This window comes from Chroicocephalus ridibundus, chromosome 4 (assembly GCF_963924245.1).
Source record: "Chroicocephalus ridibundus chromosome 4, bChrRid1.1, whole genome shotgun sequence".
Classification (NCBI taxonomy): Eukaryota; Metazoa; Chordata; class Aves; order Charadriiformes; family Laridae; genus Chroicocephalus; species Chroicocephalus ridibundus.
In genome coordinates, this window is record NC_086287.1 from 64,040,165 (window position 1) to 64,052,775 (window position 12,611).

The window sequence follows — 12,611 nt, forward strand, 5'->3', positions numbered from 1 at the left end:
AGTGGAAGAGAAATAAGCCCACACGAGGGTCTAGTTTTCTTCTGTCCTCTGAGAGGCAAGGCTGTGGCACGCTTTCACCTCCAGCAGCCATGACTGTTCACACGTTATATTTCTGTCATTTTCTGGAATTGGTCACTAGCTCACTTCCCCTTCAGCTACAAAAGAAAGGTAATATGCACGCAAAGTGGTGCTGCCAGCGCTGGTTTGCCTTAGCAGCCTTGAATCAAGAAATCACTTGTTAGACTGCCACCTAGTGTTAGGTACCACTGTTCTCTAGTTACCACAAAAGCCATAGGTGCAAAGGTTTGAGAGGAAAATTAAGAAAAAAAAAAAAACCCTTGTTTTAACTCTGCAGACTTACATATACATTAGAAAATAATCTTTACAAGCCAGCAGCTATTTAGTGATACAGTTTACAAAATTGTATTGTGGACTTCAGGTCTTCACAAAGATAGAAGTTCATATTGATACATGAACAGCATTTTTTACTAGCTGTATGAAAATGCTTTTAAGTCTTCAAACATAAATTTGCAGTTGTACATAGCTGCTTCTCCAAAAGCCTTCCCTCTGACGCTAAGACCCCTCCTGTGCCCACACGCTCTTCCACAAACAAACTCACACTTCAAACAAGGGTCCAGGGTCCACACAGGTTAAGGACAGCACATGTCTCTAAGCATACAGAGCCAAAGGCATCTCCAAAGATTAAAGAACTTATTAGCTTTTCTTTCTCTAGACTGCAACAGTGAGCTGAATTTCAATTCATTAAGTGAATTTTCCAGAACAGCGAAGGACAAACCACACTCCTCCAGCTCTACTGTAAATGGCAAGAGAAGCACAGCTCCCATGTCCGTGCTTCCTCAGGCAGACACCCACACACACACACATCCTGCTATGGGATTATGTACACGCAATGGTTTGGGTGGCAAGCATACACATCACCATACTGAAGATGACACCAGGCTGTGTTTCTGTCCCTTCCGTGAGTAAGAGGGTCCAGGGTCCATGTGAATAGTGCCGAACATACAACCTGGCAAGTATCTCCTCAGAGACAGTGACGCTCCAGAAGAGACCTGCCCCCCAAAGAAGAGGGTTTGGCCTTACTGCCTGGATCACAGATTCTCCAAAGGTTTTCAGACACATGCATCAGAAATGCTCTTGCTACATCCTGCCAGAAATGGCTGTATTAAGGCTGATGGTCCTCTGCCGGTCTTGCACCAGCCTGGTCAGAGCTGTTGTCCCTATAGCCATTCCTCCTTAGAGCCTGCAGCCCTGCCACTGCTTACTTTCTGTTGCCCACATGACAAACAAACAACTGCAGTGTGGAGAGACAAGCTTCCCCTTTTCCAAACCACCATGGCACCATGACCTTGCTAGCAGGACAACTGCATTGTCTTCAAATACTGTGAAGCAGCTACAAGCAAGCACGCCACAAAATATCCTACTGGTACCCCAAAGAAGAGACAGAGAGGAGTCTCTCCTATGGAGAATCACAGGCTGGCTGCCCCAGTCGCACTGGGATGGGAAATACCTTGGGAAAATCTATCTGAACGCTGCTGGTAATTCAACAGATGTCTTCAGTTGAGGGAAGACACCATTTAGACAACAGAGCTGGAAGGAGTTCACAAGTCTCCTTCCTGCCTTCTTTGTCTCATGCTCCACCACTGCAGGATCCTGGCACACTGTCATTATCTCCTAGGAAAACTGCCTGTTACTTTCTACCACTTCCACACTCACAAGGTTTTTAACCATTCTTTTGGTTGTGTCAGCTCAAATACTTGCATGAGCACTCTTCAGGACAGATAAATATATGAAAGTGCTTTTTCTTTTTCAGATGTTGTTTCATCATGTCCAGAACATTAATCCAAGGAGGGACACAAAATGGCTGAGCTGAAGAAGCAATCACCTGTAGAGGATGGGAGAGGTAGCATTTAAGGAACTTCTCAAATGTGGCTGGCTGCCAATAGAATGACAGAGTTTAAGCTTCACATAAAGCTGAGTCTTTAAAACTTACACATAAGAGTTTGCTGCAAATATGAGTTACAATACCATGAACTGTCACAACCGGCTTCCTATGCTGCAACATCAATCACACCAATCAGGTCTGCATCTCAAAACAGATACCATGTACGACACCCAACTATCAAGTGATTTAATCAGAGGACAAGGTAAGAGAAACGGATAAGGACTCAATCCACATTTGTGGGGCTGCAAGCAGAGCAGACCATAATCTAGGCCATAACTACAATGGTCTGTCTGCACAAACAGCAATATCATGATTTTCTTCTTTCCACAAAGGGGACATGGCAGTCATAGAATCACAGAATTGCCTAGGTTGGAAGGGACCTTTTAAGATCGAGTCCAACCATCAACCTAACACTGCCAAAACCACCACTACGCCATGTCCCTAAGCACCATGTCTACCAATCTTTTAAATACCTCCAGGGATTGTCACTCAACTGCTTCTCTGGGCAGCATGTTCCAATGCTTAATAACCTTTTCAGTGAAGAAATTGTTCCTAATATCCATCCTAAACATCCCCTGGCATAACTTGAGGCTGTTTCTTCTTGTCCTATTGCTTGTTACTTGGGAGAAGATACCAACCCCTACCTCTCTACAACCTCCTTTCAGGTAGCTGTAGAGAGTGACAAACAAGGTATCCCCTGAGCCGCCTTTTCTCCAGGCTAAACAACCCCAGCTGCCTCAGCTGCTCCTCATAAGGCTTGTTCTCCAGACCCCTCACCAGCTTCATTGCCCTTCTCTGGACACACTCCAGAGCCTCAATGCCTTTCTTTTAGCGAGGGACCAAAAACTGAACACAGTATTTGAGGTGCAGCCTCACCAGTGCCGAGTACAGGCAGACAATCACTTCCCTAGTCCTGCTTACCACGCTATTCCTGATACAGGTCAGGATGCCATTGGCCTTCTTGGCCACCTGGGCATGCTGCTGGCTGGCTCATATTCAGCTGGCTGTCAACCAGCACCCCCAGGTCCTTTTCTGCTAGGCAGCTTTCCAGCCATTCTTCCTCAAGCCAGTCCCCTACATATTCTCTCCCTTAGGACTCCTCCTTTCCACGTAACCTGGTGCTGATGTGCACAGAAGACAGCCCCTTGGCCCTGTTGTCCACCAGACAGTGTTTTCTCCTAGCCTGTAATAACTTTGGAACAGGGTCCCATTTTTAAATTCTGTGTCTGTACAGCACCTTACACAAGGGTTTCTTGCTCATATTTGGGGCTGGCTCAGCGGCACTGAGCAGTACCAGATTACAGAGTTCACTTTAATTTAGCACATCTGCAGTGTGTTACCCTTCGGTACACGCCTGAAAAATTTCTGGGTAGGATCTCGTAAATGAGATCTCACAGACAGGGGATTTTTTTCAGTTCAGGCTAGATTTAGCTGGAGTTTCAATAGGAACTCCAAAAAACTTTTGAGGCCCAGTCTGAAAAAGCTGAAGAGTTGTCTTTACTGCACTGTTACCTCCAGTTGTAAGTTTAGCCCAATCATCGCTATATCCAGTACTTTAATGGTGCTTTAAAATCAAAGCACTACCTGACACATCCCTAAGGGCTGCAAGGGGTGTTGAGTCCTCCCTGCCATCACAACTCATCAGCCACTTGTCCAGACCAGGAACGTTGCTCCATTCCTGGTGCTATCTACCAATTCAAACCAAGGCAGGAGTTTTCAAAACTGGACTACTTCAGGTGGTAACAAATTAACACACAGATCACTGCAGCAGACATAAGCTATACAGAAAAGCCACTACAATGTTTTGCTCTGAGTATCTCTTTCAGATACAGAAACAGAGTGTTTTTATTATAAGGGAATAATAATAATGAAAAAATGTTGAGAATACCTTTGATTTTTTTTTTTTATTCCCTCTGTATTCTGCATACTTAAAGCACTGTTTCTCTGCCTCTTATTAGGTATTTGTTTACTGTACTGCTACGTGATAACTCATCTTTTGCAGCTCATTTCCCAATGAGACAAAATTAACTTGCAGCAAAATCTAAGGCTGAATTATTAAACAGCCACTTAGAGAAGTAGAGGAAAGCCACGCAGAGACAACTAGCCAGTTCAAATTGATGCAAAACCAATCCAATATTCAATATCTTCCACAGACTGTCTAGGTCTAAGAGTTTGTTTCTACTGAAAGAAGAAGCCTTAGTGAGAGAAGCCTTTAATTTGAACATCAAAATCCTACATACACGATGATGCCTGCCACCCTGTTCTCCTTCCCATGCACAATATAACCACACTTACTATCCTCACAGATAATATTCAAAGCCACTGAAAATGTCTATTTTCCATCGTACCTCTTCTGAGTCTTCCAAGACTTTCTAGGTGTGAATTAACTTTATCTCCTCATCGAGTTTTCCTTATTTATAGGGACAAGGAAGTTCTCTCTCTCACAAAGCATTTATTCTCTTCAAGTGTCTCACAAAAATAAGAGTGTCACTATCTACCTGATTTTTGTTTAAATAATTGACATGACTGAATTAGGTTTGGTTTGGGTTTTTTTTTTTTTCACATCCCTTTGCAGAAGGGGTGCTTGGTAGTAGGAGAACAAAGTTCACAATGCTTAGGAGTTTTGATTTAAAACAGACACAGAACACTATTTGATTGATTCACCTCATTTGTTAATATTTGACTGACTTACAAACAAACACTTTTCCTGATTAAAGGACAAAGTAACAAAAAACGATCCTTAAAAGATACTATCTGAAAAGACTTTGCAGCTGACGTAGTCAGAAACACACCCTTTCTAAAACAGACAATTCATTTGAAAATTCCTAGAAAAAACACATGCCTATCGCTTCTGCCAGACTCTTGGCCAGGGGACGGACTCTGGAAAAGGAGAATTCTCTGGACCAGCACTTCTCTAGAACCTCTGGAAGAAAGGCACAGGTATCTGCAGGGCAAATAGCCCATTTCCTCATAACTCCTTCAAGTACCACACGAGGAAAAAGCAAAACTACTTAAGTCCCGTTCCTATAGAGCACATGATGTGTGTAAGGAAGCACACAAGATTGAGACTGCAATACTCAGTGGTACTGGCCCAAAATCACTGCATAAAAAATATGCAAGCAGCCTTTCATCATGGATATTCAGATTCAAGACATTTTAGGCCTACTTTTCATAAACGCTTCACTGTCAGTTAGATGTAGATGTGTTCTACATCGCAATACCTAAGACTGGGTCTAACAACTCTTCAGAGATTACTTTAGACCATTTCAAATTTACATTTTCTGTTCTAATTCCCTGGTTATAGACAGGAGGTACCCAACAAACCTACCTAACCAAACCCACTTTGCACAGAAATAACGGAAGCATTACCCTTTGCTAAACACTATTTTTCTAGGATTATGGAAATGTATTTAGCTTTCTTACTGGATGTGTATGTATAGCGGCAGCAGGAAAAATAAGCCAACTGGAAGACACAACACAGGCTCACCTATACTCAGGGCTGGCCAGCTAAGTAAAAGCTGAAAAGCACAAGAAAGTCAGGAAAATTTTCCTTCAGGAAAATAGCTTTGGCCAGACACCTGAGAACATTCATCCTCATCTTATCCAAAACGTGGATTAATTTACCTTGCTTTAAAAAGGAATGACCAATCCCTGTACAATATGAACACAGAGACCATGCCTAAAGCACTGGTTCCCAACTCCTGCTCGTGAAGCATCCCCAGAGCACAGCACAAACACACCAGAACCGTAAGCCAGCTGGCTATTTCACACCTGCCCGGGCACTAATCTGAGGGCAGAGGCGCCGAGCGCTCCCAGGCCGCTCTGCAGGGCTCATGCTGGATGCTGACAACAAGAACCAAGCACATGCACCGCCGGCTGTCTGGGGGGCAACGCACCCGTGACCACGCTTTACTTCCTGCTTAAGATCTTTAATACTACCTTCATTTAACAACGACCACGGTTTTCAGCCAGAAAGAAGCAAGCTTTGAATACAAAGCATTGAAAAAGCCTTAAGGTGTCTTCCAACCGTTTTGTCCCAGGGGCCGAGACAGGGCAAAGGTCGCTACAGCCCCACTCCCCCGGCCAGCCGGGCTGGCTCCCCCAGGGCACCCCTCAGCCCACCAGCCACACCGGTTTCCTTCCTTTCCTTCGCAGCCATCCCGAAGGTTAAAACCCCCGGGGCTCCCCACAGACTCTCCCCGCCCGCAGAAACCCCCGCCCAGGGCAGCTCTGGGCGCATGGCGGGAAGGGCGGGCGGCCGGCCCCGGGGTACGTACGCGGAGACTATCTTGCCGCTGAGGATCTCGGCGGGGGCCATGGCGAGGGCGGGGAGGTAGCGGCCGAGCACGGCAGGGCTCCCGAAGCGTCTGCGGGATGGGCCGCCCCCGCCGCTGCCCTACTCCGCGCCCCACGTGTCCCCCAAACTTTCGGCGGCCGCCGGACCCACCGCGCAAGCGCTCTCCCCGCCCCGGAGGAGGGAGGAGAAGGGCACCCAGGGGCGGCCGTGGGCTCCTTTCCCGGCGGTGGTGGTGCCGTGTCTCCTCCTCCTCCTCCTCCTCCTCCTCCTCTGTCCCTCCGGCCGACCCGAGGCGCCTGGCACCCGCCCGCCGAGGGGAGCGGGGCTGAGCCGCGCGGCGAAATGGCCGCCAAAACGCCTCAGAGGCGCCGCCGCCGGCCCCGGCCTTTCCTGGTACCCCGCTCTGCCGAGAAGGGCCCTGGGCAGGCAGGGGAGAGGGAAAGCTGCCTCCGCGGGCTGAGGAATGCGGCCTGTTGGGACGCTGCCCGCCAGTCCCGAGGGGCTGGCAGCGCAGGTCTGCTGGTGGTGGGCTCTGCATGTGGAATTCCTGGCTGTATCTTTGCGAAAATTGCAAATCTGTGTAAGAGTAATCCCTGTGTTTCATGCCCTGGGGTAGTACTTTGGTACTCTTGAGAGGTTATGCTAAGAGTAATTCTTACTCTTCAGGATTTCAAGGTGTTTATCCAACGTAAAGTCACCAAACCAATGGCTAGCCAGTGTGGAAAAAGAGCGGTGAAGAAGAGGGCGGGATTGTGGCCTAAAGGTCATAGGAGTCATCAAGGGTGAGAAACAGCTTCCTAATGGTCGCTTCCGAGGGATGTACTTGAAGTAAGGAAGTAAGTAATCGTGTTAGGACTGATGAAGGTGTCGTTTGCTGTCGGGCAGCTGCTCAGGCCCATGCAGCCCTCCACGTGTACTATTATTTACATAACCGTGGCTGTTCCTTCCTGCGCAGACCAGCACAGATGTTTTAGGACAGAGGGAGCCAGCTTTCAGTGTTCTTCTCACACGTATGTCAAATAAGTGATCAGGGTCCAGCCGGAGCTAGAGATGGGAAAAGTAGTTAGATGTCACTGAGGCAGACTTGCTCAGGCAAGGTAACCCCGTGACCCAGAGAAGTTAAGGAATTAATCAGTGTTCCCCGCTAATATCTAGCGCATGGTTAGAGAACAGGCCCACAATTCAAGAAACCGGTGATAAAAAGGTCAGGGACAGGGAACTGGCGAATTGGGGTCAGTGATGGGATGGACCCACAGCGTGAGGTTGCTTTTGGGGAGTCGTAGCACATTCCTGTGCCTGCAGCAGAGCCGTACTCTTACTGTTTGGGGACCTCACAGCATCTGCCGTGTGTGGTGGCAGTACAGCAAAGGAAGGGGATAACCTCACTGCAAATTAACAAGCTTTGGAGAACAGGGATGGGATGCTAAAAAAGCAGTGTTCCTGCGGAGAATTTGAGACTTAAAAGGCCTGTGTGAAATGCTTTCACATAAGATTTTTGCTTTACATAGAATGCATAGGTTTGGAAAAACGAAGTGCCTGTTCCAAAGAGTTTACTGAGAAAGCATTCAATCCTGCTACTTCATAATGTAATTGTATCACAAAGAGATTTTGGGGGAACTGTCAGATTTTGAGAAGGGAGCTTGCAGCTTCCACCTAGGACACAAAACTATGAGGACAGAAATATATGGACCCTTCTGTTTCCGAAGCTGGGAAGCTTTACGGTTGCTTCTCTGGTATTCTAGGAGGGGAATATAAACCATACATAGTCCAAAACTTTTCTGAGGATGAGGCTTTTCTTCTTTTTGTTTCCTTTCGTAGCCTAACAAGTGACATCTTTTCTGCGTTTTTCTGCTTTCTTTTCTATTGAGGGGAGAGCTTGTTACCTTGAGTGATTAAACTACCTTAAATTAACAATGTGTTGTAATTGTAGGATTAAAGGTCATAAATTTCTCTTCATAAGTGAATTGGAAAAGACAGAAAACTTGGCATTTTAGGGCTTTTATATGCTAAATAAAAAAAGCTAGAAAGAACTTTTTCTCTTCTTTCATTATGTATTCCTTGTATTTCCTGGAATGTTCCAACAGGCACTTGCAGTATTATACAATCAAAACTGAGATTACACAATTAACTGAGAGAAGGGATTTTTCTAGGCTGCTTAAAATTCTGTGTCTTATTTGTTTCTTCTGTTGCCTTTATCTGAGGCCTGAATGAACTCTTGAGGGGGAAAAAAAACCCTGTGGTTTTTTTCTAAAAGACAGCCTCCTTTAGTTAAGGACAGGATAAGCTCACAAAAACAACTTTTGCCAGAAAAAGATTTGACACTCAGGATTGTAGTGTGAAAATATCAGGCAGGAAAAGAAAAAGAAGAAAGCCACCATATTTAAAATATACAGATGACCTTATTTGCAGAGTGAGCAGAAGAAGCTATTGCCATCAGAAGCTGTAGATTCCTTCCCGGAGTTGCTAACTTGCGTGATTTGCATGTGTGTTTGAGTATTAACATCACTTGCTGCTTTTCATAATGCCCCAGCCCCTGAAAAAAAGATGTCGCATGATGACAGATAAAACTTTGAAAATTACCTGAATTCATTGTAGAGTCTAAAAAATGGGAAAGGAAATAAAAATGACCCTAAACAACTTATTTTATTGTTTAATTATTTTTGAGCCAGATTCTCATTTTTGGGAAGGGCCAGACTCATGAATTTTAAATGCTTATGCCAGAAAATCAGACTAGCTAATGTCCTTTTGTCAGAGCAGAAAGTTCTTTTGTATTACTAAACTGTCTCATGTGGCAGTCAAATACTAAAGCTGAGATTGTTACTCAGTTGTGCGTGTCATGCCTTTATGTAAGAAAATGTTCTTTAACATTTATTCTTAATTGTCATCCTGAGGTCAAAATACTGGAAATGGGGTGGGAAAGGAACACAATAGGGATTATGTGATGAGAAATGGCTGAACAGACTCTTCTGCTCAGTTCATATCGGAGCCAAATCCAGCCCAAAAATGCAGTAAAAAAGTAAAAGTATAGGAAATCTCAGAGAAACACAGTGGCAAAGGAAACAAACATGTGAAAATGTTTTCGAAGTTGACAGCAACAGTCAATGTTTTATGCTTTCAGTACAATTCTTTTGACATCAAACCAGGACATTAAGGCAAAAGGATGAGAAAAAAACTCTTGCCACGATAGGAACAGACAGCTCTGAGCATAGACTGCTTTGTACCAAAGCAGGCTTATTTTCTAATGGGTGTTAGGATGAAGAAGGATAAAAACAGTTACTTCGGGATAGGCTGAAGCCTCAGAGTAAGAGAGACCTTTCTGCTCTGAGTGTTGCCCCAGAACAGTTGTTCTGCCTCAATCACCTCCCTGCCAGACAACCCTGGGTTTGATTTGGCAACTCCCACAGTTTGATTGTTTACCTGTGCATCCACCCCCTCTTACCCAACATGTCAAAAGTCACGGAGCTTGTTCTTTAAAAAAGCCATGAAGTGCATGCCAGAAATAATTCCAGTGTTACTGATGAGCTAACAGCTATGCGTCTGATGGCACAGCACCCCAAAAGCTGCAATTTGTTATGAGAAACTGACCCTGAATCAGGAGACTAAGGAAGAACATTAGGCTTTGCTTCACCCACTAAGCGGGACAGGTAGGGTAGGAAATTGTCTCCAGTATAAGAGGAGGAACAGACAGCTTAGATTAGCTTCATAAACCTTGGTCAGAAAAAAGATTTTGAGAAAGCCTGTTTGCAAGAGCACACCAAAAAAACAGTATTAGACTTTGATTCTTCAAACAATTATAGGGAACCTTTCCAGCTTAAGGATGCCCCACTGAACAAAGCAGGATTGGTTAAATGAATGACATTGCACAAGAATGTACCTTACCTACCGTGATGGAGAACACAACTTTGTAATGGGATAACAGTGACACATTTAAATACATGCCATGGGAATAACAACTTGGTGATGCAGCCAGCTGTTGGGCAGTCACTGCAAAAGTAGCTGTCCTGGATTAAGATGGTATTTGCTCTCTGGCCTTGTCCTCGGGGTTCCTGGTCCGATGCCTGAACAATCAGAACATGGATTTGGAGTGCTCCTCATCCATTTCAGTGCAAAGGCAGTCAGATTAATCAAATCAATTCCAAGAGCATTTTTAACTACAATGAACAGATTTTCTATAAAGTAAGCGAAGGGTACTTCCATCGTAGGTTTTTCTGGCAGGGAGGTAAAGCTGGCTTTATCTAACAGAGCAGCAGTAACAAATAGACCTCTGAAGTGCTTTTCTGAACCCTGGCTCAAGCTTGTCACTCACTTGCCTGCCATGCAGGTGTTTTGTAGTCATCGTAGTTTTATCTGTCACTCTGTAGACAGCAACAACCAGCTCAGACTGTCTCTTAACTTCCACTTGTGTTACTATGCCAGTGACACAACTTTGTACATACTTGAGTGCATTTTCCATTGGCTGCTTTTCTTGTTGCTGTTTTAGCGAACTTCCTCTAGCTACGTCACTTTACCTTCCCACAGAAATCTTCCAGCACTTCTCATTGACCTCTTAGGCATCCTGCAGAAGAAAGATGTCTTGTTAACAGTTTGAAGAATTTTGTGTCACACAGGATTCCATTGAGAACAGTGCCAGAGTGCTTGATAAATATGGGCCCTAGGTTGTCCTGACTCTTTGATGTTAAGCAATAATTGAGAGCAAAGAAACCATGCTCTAAGTGGTCCTTTCTCTCACATAATAACCTTTCCTAATACTTTTACAGCATGTTGTGGAACTCTTGCAATAAACAACAGCCTGATTCAGTGTCCCAGCCTGCTTGTATTACCACAACGTATTACCCAATGTATTACCACATTTTCCAGATAAAGTAACTGAGAAAGAAGGGTTAATTGATTGCCTAAAGCAAAATATAAACACAGGCAATGGCACTGTGATTATCTAGCTTTTCATTTCAAACTTCTCCTAATTCTCTTTGGCTAATAATTTTTAGTTAATGGCTTGTGGCTATGTAGGACTTCCCCCTTTTTTTCCAACTGCTAAATTTCATTAGAAGACTATGTAAAATACATTTCCAATATTTTCAATAGAAATACTCATTATACCAATTCCACTCTTCTGACTGTGTAGGGAGTTGCACACCCTGACACAGGCAGAGGTAGGCAGGGAGAAAGGTGAGTTTCAGGGCTGCAGGTGGGAGGATGTCCAGAAGACAATCTTTCCATTGCAGTTTAATCCATACAGCCTCTCAGATAATTCTCCCAGACCAAGCAAGGACATCCCTGGCAGAGCAAGAGCGCATAGCTAGTTCTATGCCATCTCTGCAAGAACCTTCACAGGGTGCTCTCTCATCCAAGCAAATCCTGCTCTTGCAGTGTCCCGCAGAGACAGGAGGAGGCTGAACAGATCCTGTGAAGTCTATGGTAGGGTAAGTCCAAGGCTGGCACGAAATTAGCTTTCCCACACACCATAATTCCAATAAGTGGGGTATTTAGAGATAAAACCAGGTAAATGGAGTTTTGCACTTCAGACTTGGGTGATACAGTCTTTATGCACGTCTTAATACCCAGTTTGAAACACTGAGCAGTGTTTGATATTGATGATGAAGCCTGCTTCATAATGTGAAGCAGGCTTAAGAAGTACTTTCAATGTGCTTTTGCTTATAGCATTCCTGATTCCAATATGTGTCCTTTCTGTGTAATTGCCTCTAGCTCATAGGACTGTCTGTACCAGATCAGACAACAAGTTGTCCCAGCTGAGGGTCATGACTCTAATGGTGGTCAGCTGTAGATATGTAAGGAAGACTATAGAAACAGGGCAAAAAGATGATATTCCTGGTCTCCAACCATTTGCAGGTTGGAGACCTACCTTGCCATCCAGAGGGACCTTGACAGGCTTGAGAGGTGGGCCTGTGCGAACCTCATGAAGTTCAGCCAGGCCAAGTGCAAGGTCCTGCACCTGGGTCAAGGCAATCCCAGGCACAAATACAGGCTGGTCGGAGAATGGCTTGAGAGCAGCGCTGAGGAGAAGGACTTGGGGGTGTTGGTGGATGAAAAGCTCAACATGAGCAGGTGATGCGCACTTGCAGCCCAGAAAGCCAACCGTATCCTGGGCTGCATTAAAAGATGTGTGGCCATCAGGTTGAGGGAGGTGATTCTGCCCCTCTACTCTGCTCTGGTGAGACCCCCACCTGGAGTACTGCGTCCAGCTCTGGAGTCCTCAGCACAGGAAGGACATGACCTGTTGGAACAGGTCCGGCAGAGGGCCATGAAGATGATTAGAGGGATGGAGCACCTCTGCTATGAGGACAGGCTGAGAGAGTTGTGGTTGTTCATCCTGGAGAAGAGAAGGCTCTGGGG

At 45.1% G+C, this 12,611-nt stretch overlaps 2 protein-coding genes across 2 annotated transcripts in view; one reads left to right on the forward strand and one right to left on the reverse strand.

The window, feature by feature from the left end:
• MTHFD1 (methylenetetrahydrofolate dehydrogenase, cyclohydrolase and formyltetrahydrofolate synthetase 1) overlaps positions 1 to 6,439 on the reverse strand; it is a 48,205-nt gene extending 41,766 nt beyond the window's left edge. Inside the window, exon 1 of the mRNA XM_063333523.1 lies at positions 6,241 to 6,439. Coding sequence (XP_063189593.1) covers positions 6,241 to 6,281 — 41 coding nt within the window. The 5' untranslated portion in view covers positions 6,282 to 6,439. The remainder of the gene's footprint in view (positions 1 to 6,240) is intronic.
• Positions 6,440 to 7,072: 633 nt separating this feature from the next.
• The window catches only part of ESR2 (estrogen receptor 2), a 93,616-nt gene continuing 88,077 nt past the window's right edge, over positions 7,073 to 12,611 (forward strand). Inside the window, exon 1 of the mRNA XM_063333581.1 lies at positions 7,073 to 7,096. The gene's annotated coding sequence lies outside the window, so the exon portion shown is untranslated. The remainder of the gene's footprint in view (positions 7,097 to 12,611) is intronic.